This window comes from Oncorhynchus gorbuscha, linkage group LG18 (assembly GCF_021184085.1).
Source record: "Oncorhynchus gorbuscha isolate QuinsamMale2020 ecotype Even-year linkage group LG18, OgorEven_v1.0, whole genome shotgun sequence".
NCBI lineage: Eukaryota > Metazoa > Chordata > Actinopteri > Salmoniformes > Salmonidae > Oncorhynchus > Oncorhynchus gorbuscha.
In genome coordinates, this window is record NC_060190.1 from 47,638,851 (window position 1) to 47,663,731 (window position 24,881).

At 41.6% G+C, this 24,881-nt stretch overlaps 1 protein-coding gene across 1 annotated transcript; it reads left to right on the plus strand.

Moving 5' to 3' along the window:
* The first annotated feature begins 2,114 nt into the window (after positions 1–2,114).
* On the plus strand, positions 2,115–24,761 carry LOC124002560 (5'-AMP-activated protein kinase subunit gamma-1-like). The gene is made up of 13 exons (XM_046310040.1): positions 2,115–2,383; positions 4,287–4,338; positions 20,782–20,882; positions 20,981–21,062; positions 21,188–21,246; positions 21,477–21,522; positions 21,613–21,667; positions 21,817–21,943; positions 22,205–22,370; positions 22,471–22,508; positions 22,664–22,810; positions 23,041–23,146; positions 23,321–24,761. Exons 1-13 carry the CDS (start codon positions 2,375–2,377, stop codon positions 23,329–23,331), a joined length of 999 nt encoding a protein of 332 aa, XP_046165996.1. The 5' UTR covers positions 2,115–2,374; the 3' UTR covers positions 23,332–24,761.
* The last annotated feature ends 120 nt before the right edge of the window (positions 24,762–24,881 follow it).

The window sequence follows — 24,881 nt, forward strand, 5'->3', positions numbered from 1 at the left end:
TTGTGATGGCCAGTCCAATACCTTGACTTTATTGTCCTTAAGCCATTTTCCCACAACTTTGGAAGTATGCTTGGGGTCATTGGACTAGTAACCGGAAGGTTGCGAGTTCAAACCCCCCGAGCTGACAAGGTACAAATCTGTCATTCTGCCCCTGAACAGGCAGTTAACCCACTGTTCCCAGGCTGTCATTGAAAATAAGAATTTGTTCTTAACTGACTTGCCTGGTTAAATAAAGGTTAAAAAAAAGAAAATTGTCCATTCGGAAGATCCATTTGCAACCAAACTTTAACTTCCTGACTGATGTCTTGAGATGTTGCTTCAATATATCCACATAATTTTCCATCCATATAATTTTCCTACTTCATGAACCCATCTATTTTGTGATGTGTACCAGTCCCTCCTGCAGCAAAGCACCCCCAGAACATGATGCTGCCACCCCCGTGCTTCACGGTTGGGATGGTGTTCTTCGGCTTGCAAGCTTCCCGCTTTTTCCTCCAAACATAACGATGGCCATTATGGCCAAACAGTTATATTTTTGTTTCATTAGACCAGAGGACATTTATCAAAATAGCACAGTCTTTGTCCCAATGTGCAGTTGCAAACCATAGTTTGGCTTTAATATCCCGGTTTTGGAGTAGTGACTTCATCCTTGCTGAGCGGCCTTTCAGGTTATGTCAATATAGGAATTGTTTTACTGTGGATATAGATACTTTTATACCTGTTTCCTCCAGCATCGTCACAAGGTCCTTTGCTGTTGTTATGGGATTGATTTGTACTTTTTGCACCAACGTACGTTTATCTCCAGGAGACAGACCATGTCTCCTTCCTGAACGGTATGACGTCTGCGTGGTCCCATGGTGTTTATTCTTGCGTACTATTGTTTGTACAGATGAACCTCAGACCTTTTGGCTTGAGGGCCACATCGGGATTTTGGAATTCAATTGAGGGCCGCATTTGTTGGGGGACTAATTGTTTGTTAAAATCAATTTGTGAGAGCCTCCTGAGTGGCACAGCGGTCTAAGGCACTGCATCATAGTGTTTGAGGTGTCACTACAGACCCGGGTTTGATCCCAGGCTGACTGTGACTGGGAGACACATGAGGCAGCACACAATTGTCCCAGGTTAGGAAAGGGTTTGGCAGGCTGAGATTTCCTTGTCCCATCGTGCTCTAGTGACTCCTGTGGCGGGCCGGGCGCATGCATGCTGACATGGTCGCCAGGTGTACAGTGTTTCTCCCACACATTGGTGCAGCTAGCTTCCGGATTAAACACAAGTAGTGCATCTTGGCTGGTTCGTGTTTCGGAGGACGCATAGATTTTGACCTACATCTCTCCCGAGGCCGAAAAGGCCCCATCAATCAAAGCCCCAAGCACACCTCAGACACACGCAAATCATATTTCTCCTTTCCCAAAACCTAGGCTCACCTTCAAATGTTGGTTTTGCGATCGGGTGCCCAATTCAACAGCCACGGTTTCATTAAAGGATCCTTTTTTTTTTATCGCATATTTAATTAAAGTGCATTGCATTTGGGGACGTTAAACTTAAATTCATTGTCACAAAATGTGCGTCAGACAAAAAAACATGTATTTTGTTTCTGGCTGGCATATGTGGTGGTCGCCTAAAGTCACTGTATTAGGCAAGGCCTCATATATATAGGATAGCAAACGAATGGTGGAATAATAGCCAAGCCTATGTATTAACCTTGCGCTTGCTTACAGCGAACTGGCGGGGATGTTTGAATGGGTGAGAGCTTCTCTGGTGTTATGTGATCACATTGGCTGGTGGTAAAAATACAATAAATGTAAACCCTCTGTTCTCCCCACGCCCAATATTTTACAATGAAATGTATTCCATTAGAATGCCCAATGTTAGAATGGTTCAAATCAAATGTATGAATTCGTTTAGAACGTTTTCTTATCAGTCTAATTTCCATAAACATTGTGATTGGATGAAAGCAGGGAGGGTTATCGAAACAGGATCAAATCCACTGCTCTCCTCGAGCTCATTAATGATATAATGTTCATATTTGAAAATTGCCAAAAGGCCAGTCTCATTGGCAATGACAAGGAGTGGCAAGGAATGGAATGTTAGCTAAATAGAATGGTACCCAGGCTACCCCTTTTACCCCGTCTCACCCTTTCTTCACGGTCATGCGCAATCAGAAGGAAGTACTGTTAGAGGGGTCAATCGCAATCTCTCGCGCTTCCGGGGGAGTTCCAGTCATTCCAAGGCATCTTTCTCCTCGTTCATTTCACGCTATCAGTCCAGCTAAGTTTAATAAACCGATACCCTGGGAAAAAGTGCGGCGTGAGAAGAACATTTGGTTGTTTACTTCGCTTACAGGACCAAGCAAGGACGAGACCGTGAATGGAAAATGGAGTGTGTAAGTAGCTTACACCTCGAGCAACGTTCAAGCTGACACATATTAGTTAGCTACAGCTAGCAAGTTCGTTATCTGTGGTAATGTAACGCTGGTCAGCGTACCAAGCTCATTAGTAGTGGCTAGCTCACGTTAATTTGTTGCATCATTGTCGTTGTCACATTTCAGTCAGTAACGTTCACTTCTTAGCGCTAACTTGTTTACATAATGGATACTTAACATACCAAATTGGTGGCCATCGTTGGCTATGTCAGCGTCCAGAAGTTTTAATCTTACTCTAGTTCACTTAGCGAAGTAAACGTTAGGTAGTTATTGTGTTAACTAACGCTACATTGACAGCAGGAACTGAACTGTCTAGTAACGTTATCCTAGCTAGTGTTGATTTCACCTTTATTTAACCAGGTCGGCTAGTTGAAAACAAGTTCTCATTTAGTGTGATCCAGCTAAGCCTGTTGTTTGCTAACGCGTTACCTTTCTGTCCAAAGGTTCTTGTATCTAAATGAGACAAGGACAGTTAGGCAATGACTCCCACGTGTTCGTTACATATTGGGTTAGGAATAGCAAACCAACATTATTGGACAACTTTCAGACAGCAGTATGTTTGATGGTTCATATTCCTGATATAAGGAAGGCGATGATTAGCCACGACTAACACATTGGTGGTAATATAAAAAGCACTGGGTTCCTGTAGAGGAAACATAAGTGATTATTTCCTTGGCATTTCTCAGCAATTACAAGGAACAAAAATATAAACGCAACCTGCAACAATTGCAAAGATTTTACGGAGTTATAGTTCAAATAAGGAAATCAGTCAATTGAAGTAAATTCATTAGCCCCTGATCTACGGATTAAACATGACTGGGAATACAGATATGCATCTGTTGTTCAGAGATGCCCACAAAAAGGTTATGGGCCTGGATCAGAAATCAAGTCAGTATCTGGTGTGACCATCATTTGCCTCAGGCTGTTGATTGTAACTTGTGTAATGTTGTCCCAGTCATCTTCAATGGCTGTGCTAAGTTCCTGGATATTGGCGGATAATGGAACACGCTGTCGTACATGTCAATCCATAGCATCCCAAACATGCTCAATGGGTGACATGTCTGGTGAGTATGCAGACCATGGAAGAACTGGGCCGTTTTCAGCTTCCTGGAATTGTGATGATGGTGGTGGATGAGTGGCACGACAATGGGCCTCAGGATCTCATGACGGTATATCTATGTTTTCAAATTGCCATCGATAAAGTGCTATTGTATTCATTGTCCGTAGCTTATGCATGTGCATATCATAACCCCACCGCCACCATGGGGGACTCTGTTCACAACATTGACATCAGGAAACCGCTGTCCGGGTGGCTGGTCTCAAATGGTCTCGCAGGTGAAGAAGCCGAATGTGGAGGTCCTGAGCTGGTGTGGTTAAACATGGTCTATGGTTGTGAGGCTGTTTGGATGTACTGCCAAATTCTCTAAAACAATGTTGGAGGCAGCCAATAGTAGAGAAATTAACATTAAGTTCTCTGGCATCTGCACTGGTAGACATTCCTGCAGTCAAATGCCAATTGCACACTCCCTCAACATGAGACATCTGTGGCATTGTGTTGTGACAAAACAACATTTTAGTGTCCTAATTATTGTCCCCAACACAAGGTACACCTGTGTAATAATGCTGTTTAATCAGCTTCTTGATATGCCACACCTGTCAGATGGATGGATTATTTTGGCTCACTAACAGTTTTAAATACATTTCTGCACAAAATGAGAGAAATAAGCTTTTTGTGCATTTTTCTGGGATCTTTTATTTCAGCTTATGAAACATGCATGGGACTGGCACTTTACATCTTGCATTTATAAATGTGTTAAGTGTAGTTAAAATGAATCAATGAACCTATACTCTGACCCTCTTTCAGATGCCACTTTCTGTTGATGATGTGGATTGTAAAAAGGAGCCACTTCTAGAAGGTAAAGAACCATATTTTACTTTTAATGCATAGCCTAGCTATTCATCCTTTCATTGCTGTCTGTAGCTATCCTTTAGGATAAATAGCTAGGGTATGCATGCTGGAGCCATCTTAATCCTATGCATGGTGAGAAATTGTTAAATGGATAATCCACCCTAGAAATTAAATGTGATGTGCTATGTCATAAGGTTCCCGTCAATGGAGATGGTTTGTTATCCCCTATCACATTTCATAACGCTTTTAAAACAACTATCTGCACTCCAGATTGCCAAATCGGTTAAAAGATGGTATGGGCATATCTATCCGTCGATCAGCATTACAAAGTATATATTTGCTGACAAATAAACAGTGGAGTAAATTATTCAGCTCATTTATTCCTTCAAGTACCATCGCACAATGTGTTTTTCCTCCTCCCAGCTCGCCCTCTAGTCTTGAAAACCCGACCCTAGGCAACACAGTGGCTATGGTCTGGTTTCAATGATGGACTCTTTTGGCATAGAGTAACTATGTCTATGGTCATGTTTTCAAGACTACTTGTCCTCTAGCCTGGTTGCCTTTTCTGTTCAGCTATTACATTCCACTCTTGTCATTTGCCAAAGATACTGCTTTTTCGGCAGTAAAAAAAAAAAAAAAGAATAATCTCGATGAGGTCAGAGGATTTGATCCGGATTTCAAAACCCCTCAGCTATCATTTATCAATGTTTATGTAAATGAGTCTCATAGGAAAACGTTTTAACTTAATTAATACATTTGATTGGAAACATTCTAACTAGTGATGCACCGATATAACATTTTTGTCAGATACCGATATCCAATATTTTCCTTGCCTAAAAAAACAAGATCGATAACCGCTGTAAAAAATTTGCGGCCTTTTAAGCATTCTATTACAGTTAAATAGTTAACACACACCCATGGACGCAGCGATCTAAGGCACTGCATCTCAGTGCAAGAGGCGTCAATACAGTCCCTGGTTTGATTCCAGGCTGTATCACACCCGGCCGTCATTGGGAGTTCTATGGCCCAGCGTTGTCCGGGGTAGGCCGTCATTGTAAATAAGAATTTGTTCATAACTGATTTGTCTAGTTAAAGGTTACACACGCACCACACTGACCAAAAACTTACTTTGTTGGCGTTTACATATGTCCCTATTACTAGTAAAACATAATCAAAACCTATTTATTTCACTTAATTGCTGTGCTGTTTTTTTCATTTGTTCAGTCGTTTCATTCTCAACCAGGATTTCTATGGAACGCCGTTGCGTGTCAAAAAATATATATACGTCAAATAACAGTATTTGAACCATCAGGACCTGAATATGACTGTACGTCACATAATAATTTAACGCGTTCATACATTTTTTTATCTAGTTATTACACATTGATTACACTCACTTGTATTTCATATGTCGCAACTATTCATCGATACGTATGACATGATGCTGGTAAAGTTGTCATTAAAAAAAGAGCTGGCTAGATCATGGATGCAGGCAATGTTCTTCCCTTAAAACATAGCAAAACAACCATCTGTTTCAGTAGCTTTAGTTAGCTAGCTTACTATGTAGCTAGGTCTCATCATTATTATTATTTATTATTATTATTATTATTGTTATTATTTGATTAATGGTGGTCGGACCCATCTATGTGAAGCTATCCACAATAACGATTAGCCACAATAGAGGACTTAACCTTAAAAGTAAAAGTATGGCATTATTATCTTTGCATTCATTCACTGTCAATGACATGCTTTTATTTTGAAGGCAAACCGCAAACCGCAAATTCCACTATTGTGCCTAATCCTTATTGTGGCTAGCTTCACAACACATAACCCGGTCCGGTTGAGCCTCACTAGCAAGATGATGCTAGCTAGCTTTGGGCAACATGGTTAAGTAGCTGGCTGGCTATTTATTTTCATGACATGAAGTTCAATTTCAATAGGTGAACAACAACTGGCAACCTAGCTAGTACTTACTCACAAAGATTCCTAAATCATTGCTAAGAATAATGAAAATGACTGCAGTTTCTACTGGTCATTGTTTTCAGGCTGGTTGTATTGGTGCTAGCTAGGTGCCAAAGCTAGCTACCCCAGAAGTTGCGGTCGAACAAATTATGCTTTATTACCAACGCGGTATTGTAAATACATCGTTCGCGACCAGTGTTTGCTTATTTGCAGACTTTTTTTTGTACAGCTTTGACAGTGCTACTGTATCTTTTTCGTCACACAAAGTCCCAAACCGTGTTCCATAGTATGTATGTTGTGAAGCTAATAGTAGTGACGCTATTACTGTGTAACTCCGGTAGGGCAACATCTGAAAAATAGCGCACTTGGTAGTAGAGGTCGACCGATTATGATTTTTCAACACCTATACCGATTATTGGAGGACCCAAAAAAGCCGATACCGATTAATCGACCGATTTTGTTTATTTATTTGTAATAATGACAATTACAACAATACTGAATGAACACTTCTTTTAACTTCATAAAATACATCAATAAAATCAATTTAGCCTTAAATAAATAATGAAACATGTTCAATTTGGTTTAAATAATGCATAAACAAAGTGTTGAAGAAGAAAGTAAAAGTGCAATATGTGCCATGTAAGAAAGCAAACGTTTAAGTTCCTTGCTCAGAACATGAGAACATATGAAAGCTGGTGGTTCCTTTTAACACGAGTCTTCAATATTCCCAGGTAAGAAGTTTTAGGTTGTAGTTATTATAGGACTATTTTTCTCCATACCATTTTGTATTTCATTAACCTTTGACTATTGGATGTTCTTATAGGCACTTTAGTATTGCCAGTGTAACAGTATAGCTTCCATCCCTCTCCTCACTCCTACCTGGGCTCGAACCAGGAACACATCGACAACAGCCACCCTCGAAGCAGCGTTACCCATGCAAAGCAAGGGGAACAACCACTCCAAGTCTCAGAGCGAGTGAAGTTTGAAACGCTATTACTGCGCACCCCGCTAACTAGCTAGCCATTTCACATCGGTTACACCAGCCTAATCTCGGGAGTTGATAGGCTTGAAGTCATAAACAGCACAAACCTTGAAGCACAGCGACGAGCTGCTGGCAAGACGCACTAAAGTGTTGTTTGAATGAATGCTTACGAGCCTGCTGGTGTCTACCACCGCTCAGTCAGACTGTTCTATCAAATCATAAACGTAATTATAACATAACACACAGAAATACGAGCCTTAGGTCGTTAATATTGTTGAATCCGGAAGCTATCATCTCGAAAACAAGATGTTTATTCTTTCAGTGAAATCCGGAACCGTTCCGTATTTTATCTAACAGGTGGCATCCATAAGTCTAAATATTCCTGTTACATTGCACAACCTTCAATGTAATGTCATAATTACTTAAAATTTTGTCAAGTTAGGCAGCCCAAACTGTTGCATATACACTGACTCTGCGTGCAATGAACGCAAGAGAAGTGACACAATTTCATCTGGTTAATATTGCCTGCTAACCTGGTTTTCTTTTAGCTAAATATGCAGGTTTAAAAAATATAGACTTCTGTGTATTGATTGTAAGAAAGGTATTGATGTTTATGATTAGGTACACATTGGAGCAACGACACTCCTTTTTCACAAATACGCACCGCATCGATTATATGCAACGCAGGACACGCTAGATAAACTAGTAATATCATCAACCATGTGTAGTTAACTAGTGATACTGATTGTTTTTTTATAAGATAAGTTTAATGCTAGTTAGCAACCTACCTTGGTTTACAATGTAATGCAATGTAATCAGGTGGTTGGAGTGTTGGACTAGTTAACTGTAAGGTTGCAAGATCGAATCCCTGAGCTGACAAGGTAAAAATCTGTCGTTCTGCCCCTGAACAAGGCAGTTAACTCACCGTTCTTAGGCCGTCATTGAAAATAAGAATGTGTTCTTAACTGACTTGCCTAGTTAAATAAAGATTAAATAAAGGTCTAAAAAAAATCCCCCCAAAATTGGCCAAATCGACGTCCAAAAATACAGATTTCCGATTGTTGTGAAAATTTGAAATCACCCCTAATTAATCGGCAATTCCGATTAATCAGTTGACCTCTACATGGTAGTGTGTACCGGTGCTCGACCAGTCGGCGAAAGCCAACATCACCCACGACAGAGAACTGTTGATTGTCAAGGACAATGAATTCCATTATTTAGGCATTATTAATGGATTTCGCCTTTTGAGTTGTCTCGCTGAAATGTTCTCACACTTTCAAATGACTGCTCGACTTGTTGACTGCTCGTTCCACACAGCAGACAATGGTCTATGTTTGGAATGCTGTGTTGCACAACATTTTACATGGCATCATTACGTCATGTACCTACACTGTGAACTTTCATGTGCCTTAACAACAAACTTAATAAGAAACTTGTATGCCACCTGTTAATACAATTGTTAAATTACGAGCCTAGAAGCGTGCCATATATCTATCTGCTTCTGTCTATTTGAGCTGGTCAGTATTTGTAGGTAATCCCGTCTAACGCAGCTTTTAAATTTGTTTTATTGTGTAGTAAAACTGCATAAGTGTTGCACTCCACTTTCTGGAGGACCCAGTTTTGAAATCAGTGGAATTTGAGTATGATAGCTAAGGGGATGGAGAAATCCGGATTACAGCTTCAAACTAAGGGAAACCATGGCATCCGACAGGAGAAGCGTCCATCCGTGAATGATGTATATTGGTAAAATAGTCTAGCTAGCTACATTTTCAGATATTACATGGTTCTAATTTTGACAGTGGTTTCATTTCAAATTAGTTTACTGTTAGCTAGCTAGTTAACGTTAGCTTGCTAGCTAATGTTACGTTTATGATCTTATTATTCGTATCTCAGACCCGTTTGCTTAGCTAGCTATAGCCTAATGTTAGCTATCTAACATTGAACCTGGTTGTTTAGCTGGTTGCAGGGTAGTAACGTCATGAGTTGGGATTATAGTTCATTGGCATCCGACAGGAGATGAGTCCATCCATGAATGACAGTCTTGCGAGCTACATTTTCAGATATAACATGTTTCTAATTTTGACAAAGCGTAATTACATTGTTGCCAGCAGCAGTTCGTCATCAACACTGGATAACATGAAAACAGCCTAAAATTGTCAGTGGGGTGTTCTCTCATTTGTCTGGAAGTAGCTAGCAAACTAGCCAATGTTAGCCAGTTATCTTGGTTGCTTGACTGCCGTTCTCAAGTCAGAACGCTCGGATCAACCCTACTCCTCGGCCAGAGCGTCCAGTGTGCACTCTGAATGCTCCAGAGAGCGAAACGCTCTGAACTTACAAACAGACAATCTGATAGCACAGTTGCAGTCACCAACGTCTGGATAACATAACAGCCTAACCAGCTCGGCTAGGGCGAGTTATGTTCAGTGAGCTGTTCTCTGATTTGTATCTGGAAGTAGCTAGAAAGTTAGCTTGGGTGCTTGACTGCTGTTGTTTAGTACAGAATGCTTGGATCAACCCTTAAAGAGATTCTTCTTCGGTGGACTTTATCGGCGGTTGGCATCCAACGTTATGGTGCATTACCGCCAGCTGGAGAGACAGGAAGAAATTTATATAGACTATATCTAATGATCTTATACTCAATATACTATTTCTAATCTAATTTCCTTTATCCCCTTCTCCCTCATACTAGAGCTCAGCCTCTCTCTTTCCCTCTGATACTGCCTTCATGCTCCATGGTCTCTGTTTCCTGGCAATAATCACACTTTCCTGTTGGATGCTTTCCTATCACATTTAAGGACTTATTCAACTGGCAGTGTCCCACCATTAATCTTGTAAAAATAGCTTCTTCTGTCCCTTCCTGCTGTCCTTTCCTCTGTTCTTGAAATAAATGCCTGCCCTTAGTATCTCTATTCCCCCTTAAAGAGATGGGTGGGGCTAAACCTTAAGGGGGTGTGAACGTTGCCGAATGGGTGTAGGACAAAGAACGTCTCTCCAATAGTAGTACCAAAATATTAAAAGGCAATTTTTTTCAAACGTGAGTTTACAAGTTTTGTAGCTCAGAGTTTCTACTGTTATCCAATGTAAAAAGTACAAATTTTCCTACATAAGACCGATTTGAGCCGGTATGTCACATTTTGGCTCACTTCATTGTTCCTTCTATCCTTACCAGTCTCCCAGTCCCTGCCTCTGGAAAGCATCTCCATAGCATTATGCTTCCACCACGCTTCACGATGGGGATGGTGTTAGGTGGGTGATGAGCTGTGGCTGTTTTTTTTTCCAGACATAGTGCTTTGCATTCAGGCTATAGAGTTACATTTGTCATCAGTCCACAGAATATTTTGCCTTATGCTCAGTCATCAATGTTCCATTTTGCGTGCTGTCATGCCTTTTTTTCAGGAGTGGCTTCTGTCTGGTGACTTTCCCATAAAGCCCAGATTGGTGAGATGCAGTACCTTAGACCGCTGCGCCATTCGGGAGCCCCTGTATGTTGACATGCATTGTCAAAACTCTAATTTATTTATATAGCCCTTTGTAAATCAGCTGATATCTCAAAGTGCTGTACAGAAACCCAGCCTAAAACCCCAAACAGCAAGCAATGCAGGTGTTGAAATTCCCTAGAAAGGCCAAAACCTAGAGAGGAACCAGGCTATGAGGAGTGGCGAGTCCTCTTCTGGCTGCGCCGGGTGGAGATTATAACAGAACATGGCCAAGTGTTCATAAATGACCAGCATGGTCAAATAATAGGTCTGGGACAGGTAGCATATCTGGTCAACAGGTCAGGATTCCATAGCCGCAGGCAGAACAGTTGAAACTGGAGCAGCAGCACGGCCAGGTGGACGGGGACAGCAAGGAGTCATTGTGCCAGGTAGTCCTGAGGCATGGTCCTAGAGCTCAGGTCCTCCGAGAGAGAGAAAGAGAGAATTAGAGAGAGCATACTTAAATTCACACAGGACACCGGATAAGACAGGAGAAGTACTCCAGATATAACAAACTGACCCTAGCCCCCCGACACAAACTACTGCAGCATAAATACTGGAGGCCGAGACCGGAGGGGTCAGGAGACACTGTGGCCCCATCCGATGATACCCCCGGATAGGGCCAAACAGGAAGGATATAACCCCACCCACTTTCCACCCTGAGACGAGGCCAATTCTAGCCCACAAAGATCTCCGCCACGGCACAACCCACGGGGGGGTGCCAACCCAGACAGGAAGATCACATCAGTGTGTCAACCCACTCAAGTGACGCACCCCTCCTAGGCACGGCATGAGAGAGCACCAGTAAGCCAGTGACTCAGCCCCTGTAATAGGGTTAGGGGCAGAGAATCCCAGTGGAAAGAGGGGAACCGGCCAGGCAGAGACCGCAAGGGCGGTTCGTTGTTCCAGAGGCTTTCCATTCACCTTCACACTCCTGGGCCGGACTACACTCAATCATAGGACACACTGAAGAGATGAGTCTTCAGTAAAGGCTTAAAGGTTGCCTACATGGATAGGCAGACTGTTCCATAAAAATGGAGCTCTATAGGGGAAAGCCCTGCCTCCAGCTGTTTGCTTAGAAATTCTAGGAACAGTTAGGAGGCCTGCATCTTGTGACCATAGCGTATGTGGGTATCAACTGTGGGACCTTAAATAGATAGTTTATTTCTGAATGATGTTCCAAACAATTAAATTGGCCTCAGGTGGACTTCTTTTTTCTTAATGTAAATGACATATCTGTTTCATTTTCAAAATGGTTTTAAATGTCATGTTTTCACTTTGTCATTATGGGGTATTGTGTGTAGATTGGGGTGAGAAGTATTTAGTCAGCATTTTTTTTTATTTCAGTCGAACACAACAATGTGACATAAGTCAAGGTTTATGAATACTTGCTGAAGGCAAGCCTACTCCAGTGCATTTAGGCGACCGCTATAGTCCATGAGCCAGCCCCCCAAATTTGGGCCGTCGGGCTCACTTGGCCAACGATGTCTGTTGTTTTTCAAGGTCTATGTCCCTAGAGTTGGAAAATGTCTGAAAGCAGTGCAGCAATGGTAGATTTCCGTGTTATCACTGTTTTGTTCCTCCCGCCCATGTTTTTAATTTTTTAAATGTTATTTTTTATTTTACAATTGTTTATCATAGTGTAAAGTACCAATGTCAGTATACAACATGTTCTTGCTCACGTATAGTTGCAGCAAAGTAGTCAATGGAATGTTTCATTGACCAAATTGGCACATATTCAAAAAAGTGGATATTCGTAAAATCCATCATGATTTATGTATTGTAACAGGCACACAATGTGGTTACTTAAGTCCGATTTGGCTATTTTCACTGCTGAACATGTAGAAGTTGTCCCTTTTCAGGTTTAGAAGTAACTGCTAAATGCTAACTCCCGTTCGTATAAGCTGGTTAGCATAGCTAGCATACAGAAATCGGTGGTGGTAGTCAGTCACTTTTAAATTGAATGCAGTTGATTGGTAACGATGACATGAACATGTGTTAGGGTTGCAAAGGGTCGTAAACTTTCTGTAAAATTTCTGGAATTTTTCTGGAATTTTTCCATGGGAAGCTAAGAACGGGATGTTAACTTCTTGACGCTACCCATCTCCGTTGCCGGATCATTTTCGCCAGCAACAGCTGAATAGCATAGCGCCACAGTCAATTAATATTACTAGAAAAATAGTCCTATTCATGAAATAACAAGTGCAATATTGCATAACACTGTTTAGCCTTTTGTTAATCCACCTGTCGTCTCAGATTTTGAAATTATGCTTTACAGCGAAAGCAATCCAAGCCTTTGTGTAAATTTATCGATAGCCTAGCATAGCATTATGTACACTTAGCATCAGGATGCTTGGTCACGAAAATCCGAAAAGCAATCAAATTAACCGTTTACCTTTGATCTTCGGATGTTTTCACTCACGAGACTCCCAGTTACACAACAACTGTTCCTTTTGTTCCATAAAGATAATTTTTTATACCCAAAATACCTCCGTTTGTTTGTCGCGCTATGTTCAGAAATCCACAGGAAAGAGCGGTCACGACAACGCAGACGGAAATTCTAAATAGTCTCCATAATGTCCACAGAAACATGTCAAATGTTTTTTATAATCTTTAGTCAGGTTGTTTTTAAAATATATATTCAATAATATATCAACCGAGTGTGTAGGTTTTTCAATAACACCGGGTGGAACAATGGCCGCTTTACTCTGTAGCGCAAAACTCACTCTGCGTAAGTGGATCAGTGGGGGCTCTGAATGTGATCTTTCATGCTAATTTTTTAAAATAAAAGCCTGAAACTGTCTAAAGACTGACACCTTATGGAAGCCATAGAAAAAGGAATCTGGTTGATATCCCTTTAAATGGAGGATAGGCATGCATAGGAACAGAAGGGTTTCAAAAGAAGAGGCACTTCCTGATTGGATTTTCCTCAGGTTTTTGCCTGCAATATCAGTTCTGTTATACTCACAGACTATTTTTTTAAAGTTTTTTTTTTCAATATATTTTTCAGTTTTGGAAACTTTAGTGTTTTATATCATCATCTGACAATTATATGCATATTCTAGTTTCTGAGGCTGTTTCAAATGGGTATTTTTTTATAGCCATAAACAAAAATATTGCCCCCTACAGGCAAAAGGTTAAGATGTCACAGGCACTATCTGATGTGTGAAGACATTTCACTGCAGCTAATGTAGAAGGAAAAGCTGTGTACATTTGCAAATACAGTGCCAAATATTTTGTGAAAAAATCAACAAAGATGCAGAATAATCTGGCCAAGTGCATAAAGTTCACTCACCGCTCACAACAAGCAACCTCTGACAAAAGTCCCAGACACCTTATCGATAGCAATAGCACATGGTCCTCCTGGAATCAGACATAGTCAGAGAAATGCTGATGAATGACTTGCTCTGGCTGTGTATGCAACTGGTTCACCGCTGATGCTCACAGGCAATGTATATTGGAAGAGATTTCTGAATGTTCTCTGCTCAGCATACACCCCTCCAGCCACACATGCTTTATCTACTCATTTGCTGGATGCAGAGTTCAAGTGAAGGTCAAGCAAGACTGTATTGCAATCATCACTGATGGGTGGTCGAATGTTCGTGGCCAAGGAATAGTTAACTACATCTCCACCCCTCAACCAGTATTCTACAAGCGCACAGACACAAGGGACAACAGACACACCTGTCTCTACATTGCAGATGAGCTGAAGGCAGTCATCAATAACCTTGTACCACAGAAGGCCTATAGTGTCGTCACTACCATGTCTCGCAACCTTAGTCTGGATGAGGGCAAGGTTCTTGGTAGTCTGGCCAAGTACACTTCCAAGCAAGGGCTTTGGGATGGAGATGCAATATGACAGTCGTGCCAACATATCTCATCAGCCACCTAGTGGAAGGGACTTTGTGGATCTGAGGCTCTTTCCCCTGTTGCCTCATCATCCTCCAAATTCCACCAACCTGAGCCACCTAAGAGCGCAACTGGTCCTTATTTGGGAACACACACACCAAAGCACGCAACAGGCTGACCAATACAAAGATTGAAAAATTGGTGACCATCCGGGAAAATATGAGGCTTTTTGAGCCTGACAACAAGCCATCCTTAACTAGATTAGGAAGTGACCGTGAAGATGAAGCCTCAGTCTGATGTTCAAGAGGTGGACATTGAGGAGGTCCAGGGAGAAGACATGGAAGACAACCAAAACTTTAATTTCTAGACTATCATTTTACAGATGTAAACTGAGCAAAAACACGGACATTCCTGTCTTGCAGGAAATCAAGCACAGAACGAACAGAATGGCTGGTGGCATTATCATGCTGGAGGGTCATGTCAGAATGAGCCTGCAGGAAGATTACCACATGAGGGAGGAGGATGTCTTCCCTGAAACGCACAGCGTTGAGATTGCCTGCAATGACAACAAGCTGAGTCCGATGATGCTGTGACACACTGCCCCAGACCATGACGGACCCTCCACCTCCAAATCGATCCCGCTCCAGAGTACAGGCCTGTAACGCTCATTCCTTCAACGATAAACGCGAATCTGACCGCCACCCCTGTTGAGACCAAACCGCGACACTTCAGTAAAGATCACTTTTTGCCAGTCCTGTTTGGTCCATCGACGGTGGGTTTGTGCCCATAGGCGACTTTGTTGCCAGTGATGTCTTGGGAGGACGTGCCTTACAACAGTCCGACAAGCTCTGTCCAGCCTCTCTCAGCCTATTGCAGACAGTCTGAACACTGATTGAGGGATTGTGTGTTCCTGGTGTAACTCGGGCAGTTGTTGCCATCCTGTACCTGTCCCGCAGGTGCTGTTACATGTGGTCTGCCACTGCAAGGACAATCAGCTGTCCGTCCTGTCTCCCTGTAGTGCTGTCTTAGGCGTCTCACAATACAGACATTGCAATTTATTGCCCTGGCCACATCTCCAGTCTTCATGCCTCCTGGTGGCATGCCCAAGGCATGTTCACGCAGATAACAAGGGACGCTGGGCGTCTTTCTTTTGATGTTTTTCCAGAGTCGGTAGAAAGCCCTCTTTAGTGTCCTAAGCTTCCATAACTGTGACCTTAATTGCCTTCCGTCTGTAAGCTGTTAGTGTCTTAATGACTGTTCCACAGGTGCATGTTCATTAATTGTTTATGGTTCATTGAACAAGCAAGGGAAACAGGGTTTAAAACCTTTACAATAAAGATCTGTGAAGTTATTTGGATTTTTACGAATTCTATTTAAAAGACGGGGTCCTGAAAAGGGGACTTCTTTTTTTTGCTGAGTTTATGTTGAAAATGCGATGGATCGTTGGGATCATTCCATATTCCCTTTTGTTGTTCCATGAAATCATCACATGTGAATAGTCAACTAATTTCATTAAAGTTCAATTTGGAACTAAATTGTTTTATTTCTATTGGAAAGATTTAATTATTTGCAATTGTCTATTCATCATAAGGTTAAAGGTTTGTTTCTGTCTCCATATGATATGGTAAATATATCCAATGCAAAAAACCATCTAAATTTGAAATGGTATTAATTTGCATATTTCCGTTAATTCCCTTATATTCCCACGGAAAGTTTCCACCTCTGAATAATCCCCAAAATGTGCAACCCTATTTGTGCTTGACATCCATACAAGTATTTTACTCCGATTTCTAGCCTTAAGGTATGCAAATTTTGCTTTGAGGCAATGAAGAGACTCGGGATCTTTCCCCCACGTGCTGACTTCTTTACCGCATCTATACTCTTTTAATAATATATCAATAGAAAACTTAGATTCACATCTGTCCATCAGACACATTTTTGGAATGTTCAGGTCAACATAACCTTGAGGCAAACGCATGGTTCCATTGGAAATTAATGTATTTCTGGTGTACCAAAACGCAATGACCCTGTAGGTGTGAGTGAGGCTATAGAATTCTATTTAGTGGTTCAGCTATGTTTTTGGATTGTGACTTTGTTGATAGAGGCACCACATTGCACACACAGCTAGAACAGGGTTTTAAAATGATTTGTAGATAAAGGGCCATCACAGGATTCACAAATTAACCCCACAGAATACTTTTTCCAATATGGCCTTCAAACAACTCAATGGGGAATTGAAAATTGGATACATTTTGGCATAACCATATCTGAATGAAATATAATTGTAGTTTGCCCAATAATATCTTAAAATGTTCATAGTGATGTTGAATATTCAACTAAATGTGCCAGATATAAAGATGTTACATTATCCACAGAATTGAGGTAAGAATATGCCCAAGAGGTTGTCTGAATCGCTGATTTTCTAAAGATGTCCTGATCAATAGGTGCAATATTTAAACTTCAAACATGTAAAATGGATATAGTCATGGATGTCAGCTGGTAGGAACAGCGTCCATTTTACGGGCTCCTGACCAATTGTGCTGTTTTTAGGTATTTTTAGCGATCTTAGTTTTTTTTGTACCTAATGTTTCCGTCACCGAAAAGAGCTTCTTAACATCAGAACAGCCATCATTACTTAAATTTCTACTTCAATGAGTCGGGAGGCAAAAGGCATTCAGGCCCAAATCCCCGACCCTCGAAGAAGGAGACTGCTATAGAGGCCGACATGTGGGATAGCTGACGAGACTACGTCGGAGAGTGAATAAACCGCGTCTACCCTCCGTTCTATTGGCGAGCGTGCAATCACCTGAGAATAACTTGTATGAGCTCTGTTTGAGATGATCCTTTCAATGTGATCTGAATAACTGTAATATCCTAGGTTTCTCCGAGTTGTGGCTGAACAAAGACACGGTGAATATAAATCTATCTGTTTTTTCTATACATCGCCTGGACAGAGGTGGCGTCGGGAAGCTCAGGTGAGGGGTTGTGTATCTTCGTTAAAAGCTGGTGCGCAATCTCCAGTATTAAGGAAGTCTCGACATTCTGCTCACCAGAGTTGGAATACCTCATGATAAGCTGTAGAGACCATACTATTTACCAAGAGTTTTCATCTATATTTTTCATAGCTGTCTATTTACCTCCACAAACTGATAATGCACTAAGATCTCTCTCAAGGAGCTATATAGGGCCATGAGTAAACAAGAAAATTCTCACTCGGAGGCAATGCTCCTAGTGGCTAGTGACTTCGGTGTAGGAAAACCAAAATTTGTTTGACCTAATTTCTACCAGCATGTTACCTGTGCCACTAGAGGCAAAAACACTCTAGAGTACCTTTACTCCACACAGAGTTTTATACAAAATCCCCTCGCCCTCCATTTGGCAAATCTAACCATAACTCTATCCTCTTGATTTCGGCTTACAAGCAAAAACTCAAACGGGATGTACTAGTGACAAGCTCAATTCGGAAATGGTCCGGTGAAACGGCTGCTGAACTACATTACTTTCTTTAGCACAGACTGGAATATGTTCCGAGATTCATCCGATGGCATTGAGGAGTTTACCACATCAGTCACCGGCTTCATTAGTAAGTGCATCAACAACGTCGTCCCAACAGTGACCATACGTACATATCCTAACCAGAAGCCATAAATTACTGGCAAAATCCGCACAGAGCTAAAGGCTAGAGCTGCCGCCTTCAAGGAATTGGTCACTAATCCGGACACGTATAAGAAATCCTGCATGCGGGGGACCAGTACGGAAAAACTATGAAAAATGTATTAGTCTACTAAATAAAAAATGTAATGTGCCAGGACAACCTTCTCCATCAACATCCGCAAGACAGCTGATCGTGGACTACAGGGAACGGAGGGCCGAGCACACCCACATCGACAGGGCTGTAGTGGAGTAGGTCGAGAGCTTCAAGTTCCTCTGTGTCCACATCCCTAAAGTATCATGGTCCACACAGATAAGATTTGGCATGGGCCCTCAGATCCTAAAATTTCTTCAGCTGCACCATTGAGAGCATCGCTTCGTATGGCAACTGCTTGGCATCTGACCGCAAGGCACAAGGCAGAGGGTAGTGTGTATGTCCCAGTACCTCACAGGGGCCAAGCTCTCTGCCATCCAGGACCTCTATACGGGGAGGTGTCAGGAAGGCCCTAAAAATAGTCAGACTCCAGCCACCCAAGTCTCGGCTTGTTCTCTCCGCTACCGCGCAGCAAACAGTACCGATGAACCAACAGGACCCTGAACACCCCCCCATCCTAAACTGCTAAATAGTTAGTACTGTAATCACAGCCAAAGGTGCTTCACCAAAGTACTGAGTAAAGGGTATGATTACTTATGTAAAGTTTTATTTTTAATAACCAAAATATCATCTAAAATTTCTAAACCTGTTTTCGCTTTGTCATTATGGGGTATTGATGGGGGTGGGGAGGAAACGTTATCAAATTTAGAATAAGGCTGTAACGTAACAGTGTGGAAAAAGTCAAGGGGTCTTAAATACTTTACGAAGGCACTGTATGTAGGTAATTTTGTGACCTTTTCAGAAGAACCACGTGTCAAACAAAGATTAAAATGTATCGGGGTTTTCTTTTTAAAATAATCTATACAGGCAATTCTGATATGTACCCTAGAGGTCAAAGGTCCGGGTTCTGTTGCCATGAATATTCTAAAAATGTGACTGACCTCTGTGAATGACAGCTTTCCAAATATATATGATTTAAAGGATTTATGTGAGCAATAACTTTTTGTATACTGACATTATTTGTCATAGGGTAGAATCTCGTAAGGGGAAATCATTTCTGGGATGGAGGGATGAGAGAAATACATACAGTTACCATTGCTGCACTGCATTTTCCAACTCTAAGGACATAGACCTTCTAGAAAATCAGACTTGTCATTATTTTGTCTGATGCACCTGCCAATGAATTGAAGTTGAACATCACCAAATGCCATGGCCTATTTAATGAAACATAGGCTGTTATAGCATTACGCTATAATGTAGCCTAGGGCTACTTTCTGATGGACTACAGCCAAGATTTGAGATGAGCCTAGGTTCAGAATACGTTTTTAGGAGAAAGTGATTTGTGTGTTTGCGAGGTGCTGGTTGCTTTGAGTCCTTTTTATGGTGTGTGTGAATTCGCTAGTTCTCTAATGTCCATTCAGAAAGTTTCCTCAAGTAGCCTGTCTGGACTCAATCACTTGAGAGACGGGACAAATAATATAACTGAAATTAGCAAGTCCTGATGACTTGCTTAGCTCTATGTGCGAGGAATGACGACAGGTGCCCGTTTTGCTTTTCTTTTCTCTCATAATTAGGCCTTTCTAGCCACTTTGAACGACATGATCTTCCATTGACACTGCCTAATGACGAGAATGACTGCAGCAGATTGTAACAGTATCGTTTATTGTTCTTAAAATTCAAATTCTATATTGCGCCAAATTTGTGAGCACCCCATGTTCGTAACTTTGTTATGGAAAATATTAATGTTTCCAACTACCAATCAGCAACTGCGCCGGAAATCCGGCTGCATATTGAACGTTGAAATTGCTTAAAGGCAGTCTCTCTGGCAAATGACAGGAGTGGAATGTTAGCTAAAAAAGACGTACCCAGACTAGTCCTCCTTGTACTATGTGTTTGTGAGTGTCGTTGCCAAGGCAACACCCACTCACGAGGGAAACGTGGTCTAAACCAGGGGCTCCAAAAAAAAGTGTGTAGCTCTTAGCTTTCCAGCTTGACCAGAGATAGAGCACTGCATTGTGTGTTTTGTAGTAGATTAAGCTGTAATAGATATCCCCAACGATTCTCATGTTGCCCCCAATTGTATTATAACGACAAAATAAAACCTATGTTCACCAAAAATGTTGTTCTCATATATTAGTTATTCAGGAATGTGAATCATAGCAATTATTGGTTTTGAGTGGATTGCTCTTTTTTAATGAATTTTAAAATTTGATTTACTTGAGTTCGTAAAAACTATTATGTTGCCTGTGTAGGAAGGAATCCTCAGTGTTATATTGTGACAAATGTTGGAATCTATTGAGGCAGCTCTAAAAAAAAAAAATTATATGACAATTGAAAAGTATATAATGAATGCACAGTAATAATAATAATAATAATATATGCCATTTAGCAGACGCTTTTTTGAACCCGTTTCCCTCTTGTCCTCATTCTCCTCAGACTCGGATTATAATGTCTACACCCGGTTTATGAAGTCTCATCGGTGCTATGACTTGGTCCCTACCAGCTCCAAGTTGGTGGTGTTCGATACTTCACTGCAGGCAAGACCACATCCTGATTTGAACTCTTTCCTGTCAAATTAATCTAGACCCAAGATGCTGCTTTGTGTTTGTGTATAACTTGGTTGATCTCTCCGTAGGTAAAGAAGGCATTTTTCGCTCTGGTGTCTAATGGGGTGAGAGCAGCACCACTCTGGGACTGTAAGAAGCAGTGTTTTGTAGGTGAGAAAGACTGTCCATTGTCACCTGTTGCCTGGGATTTTGGGTGTTTTATTTTTTGTATTTTATTTTTAATAATGCACAATGAGTGGAGTTGACTCTGTTCTGCTGCTGATCTCTCACTGCAGGCATGCTGACCATCACAGACTTCATCAACATCCTCCATCGCTACTACAAGTCTCCTTTGGTAAGGCCTAGCTTCCAGGCTGCCCTCGTATTCCACTGTTTCTATGTTTGAATGTTTATAGCATTCCCTATCTCAATTTCACATTTTAATCATATCAGTGGTGGTGGAGGTTGGAAAGGTGCGACAAGTGATTTGCAGCACTTACATCATATCTAATGAACAGTTGACCTTCATGCCTCTCACTACCCTTGCTCTGTTAGTCAGCATTTTCACCTGTTTTAATGTTTCAGGTGCAGATATATGAGCTGGAGGAGCACAAGATAGAGACGTGGAGAGGTAAGGGCATTTAGTAACTGTAATAATTAATGACTGATCATCTACTGGCATAAGGCTAACTAGTGCCTATTCTGTTATCCTTCATCATAGAAGTCTACCTTCAAGACTCTTTCAAGCCCCTAGTCAGCATATCCCCCAATGAAAGGTAGGTCTACTGCCATGGTGAGGGTTGTCACTGGACAGTTGGTCCAAGTAGCCAGAGCTCAATTCAGTTGACTGGCACAGTTTGTCTGAAAGGGCCCTGATATGGTCACAAAGGTATTTTAATATCCCCTTTCTCCTTCCCTGTTTCAGTCTGTATGACGCCGTGTCGTCTCTGCTGAAGAATAAGATCCACAGATTGCCTGTGATCGACCCTCTGACAGGGAACACCCTCTACATCCTCACTCACAAGAGGATCCTCAAGTTCCTCAAGCTCTTTGTGAGTCTCTTTTGTGATCCTCTTTCTCATGCTCTCCCCGTTCATCTCTCACCACGTTTTATCACCCGCTGCTCCTTGACATCTCAAGGTTGCTTTCTCGGCAGGAGAGAAGACGAGCAGTTCTAGGTCTGTAGGTCTTGATAATGAAATCCACACCCCAATGTTTATTGATTGTGGTGAGGTAATATACTTTGTTTCATTTGTGTGATTTTTTTTTCTTCTCCAGCCACTTATATTAGTGTAACCTTGTGTTATTCCCAGATATCGGAGATGCCGAAACCTGCTTTCTTAGGCCAGACTCTAGAGGAACTGGGCATCGGAACATTCCATAAGATTGCAGTGGTGCGTTCTGACACACCTCTTTACACAGCACTGGGCATCTTCGTGGAGCAGAGAGTGTCTGCCCTGCCTGTCGTCGATGACAATGGTGAGTAAGGGGGGGACAGTTTGTTGATAGAAGGGTTAAATATGACTTCTATATGGTATGTAGTACTCATGTGCTCATGTCTTTCTCTCTCAACACACAGGACGAGTGGTGGACATTTACTCCAAATTTGATGTCATTGTAAGTACTGGACAGCTGTGCTACCAATGAGCCATATTTAAACAGTATAGTCACTGATCAGCAGAAAATAGTTGTTTTAGCTCATTGTGGGTGTTTGACAGGCAAAGAGTACTGAAAACAAGCAGCATATAGAAGTAATAATGTCCCCCACACAGAACCTAGCTGCAGAGAAGACGTACAACAACCTGGATGTGACTGTGACCAAAGCCCTGCAGCACCGCTCTCAGTATTTTGAGGGAGTGCTCACCTGCAACACACACGACACACTGGAGTCCATCATAAACAGACTGGTAGAGGCAGAGGTGAGAGACACCTGTGTATACACATTCTATTACTGTTTGGGTCCACAATTTAAACAGTTTCTTGGTAGTTTGTCAAGGTCAATACAAGTAGTACACACAATCATAATGTAATATATACACCGGTGCTGAGATCTGACCTTGCCATTGCTAAGTCAACATCACCTTACTTGAAGGTGGAACTGCTAAAGCCTTTAGTTTGTGTAACCTATGATTTGTCTCCTCTCTCTCAGGTGCACAGGCTGGTGGTGGTTGATGAGCAGGAGGTGGTGAAGGGTATCGTCTCTCTCTCAGACATCCTCCAGGCACTGGTGCTCACTAATGGAGACGGAGACAAGGGTAAACACAAACCTGCGCTATGCACTGACCTTGATGAATCAATTGAAAACGATGTGAATGTCATTCAGTTTCAACTCAGTCCCTGGGAAGCAATGTTTTAAAATTGTTTTGTGGTTTTAAAGGAATTAAATAGTTTAAGGTGAAATAGTGATTTATCTGGTGTTTGTATTTCAGGAACTGCTTGAGGGAGTGATGAAGGGAAGCCTCCTCCAAAAAGATGAGGATAAATAGAGAGGAGGATCCTGGAGGAGAGGAAGAAATAGGAGTGACGTGGGAGAGGGAAAGAAAGGAATCTTTCAACAACCCCTCCTGTACAAATGTACGTCTTGAACATGAGGATCTCTCTCTCTGCACAAAAATGTGAATCCCATTGACTTTCTCAATTCAGCAATATAGACACATAGGGACACTTTAAACCAAGCCAAAACCAAACAAGAAGCCGGACCAGAAGTGGCCAATGGAGTGGAGCTGTATGTCCATTGTCCACTCTGAGCGGCCCAACACAACCTAGTGTCCCTCTATTGGCGCAGGTGATGGACCGATACAGTGAAGGAATGATGTCTAGTTATGTGAAGGGGATCAATTATCCACTTCTCAGACAGATCCATTCCCTACCTGTTCTCTCCCATTTGGTCTGTAGACACTGGAGAGAGGAGTCGGAAACTTTCCACCCTGTCCCTTAACTGAGCAGCATTCCTTTTCCCCCATCATCCTTATAGGGCTGGAGTCTATAAAGCACAACAAGCCAATCATGGATCAAAAGATCATGTATGTCACAGTGGAACAATATATATTAGTACTGGAAGCTACCACAGCAACTCCGCTGTTTTGGTTACAGTAGGTGAAGTCTGGAATGTCTGAGTTGGCACTGCTGTAGCTGTAATTAATTTTATTTCTAATATCGATGCACAACCACTGACTTATGTAATCACGAGTTGTTTCTGATTTGCTATTTGGCATAACGTACATTTCACAATGTTTTCTTATTCTTTCTTCAGTTTGTAAAGTGTCATGTGAATTGAAGTGTTATGATTTTGCTCGTGTGTCCTTGTTTGATTTGACACACACATTGTCAAACCCAGAAGACTGGAGACATTTTTATGGCAGTAACACGAGTCTGTGTCTTTAGGGTTTGTTTAACGGTGTTCCTCAATCCTTCTAGCGCTAGATGAAATTATTTTTTGAAAGTTTTCAACATGCAGTGTGAGTGTGTGGATTGATCGTGGATTGATCATGGACTCAGTCGCTTGTTCACAATTGCCTGTCTTCTGATTGGATGTATCCTAGAGCTTCATCCTGATTGTGTTGGGGGTAATTTGGTGAAGCAGTTGACATTTTGGACAGTCCCTTTTTTGCCGTGACTTTATTCCATTAACTTAGGATTCCATTTTAGCCTTTCATTACTACCTGTACTTTCCTTTTCACGTTCCCAGAGGGCAAACCATGTATGAAAGGGACTTTCTTGGGCCATTGAATCAGTACATTTTCAACTTTTCAAAATAGACTTTTGCTCACTGGTTTTAAGGTATGAATAAGATGTGTATTTAAATGATTTATTTTCTTCCTCAAGTGAACTGTAATTTAATGCATGAGCAATAAATATAGATTTTCTGTAGTTTCCTGTAATTCGTTTTGGGGCGGCAGGGTAGCCTAGTGGTTAGATCGTTTGACTAGTAAAACCGGAAGGTTGCAAGTTCAAACCCCCGAGCTGACAAGGTACAAATCTGTTGTTCTG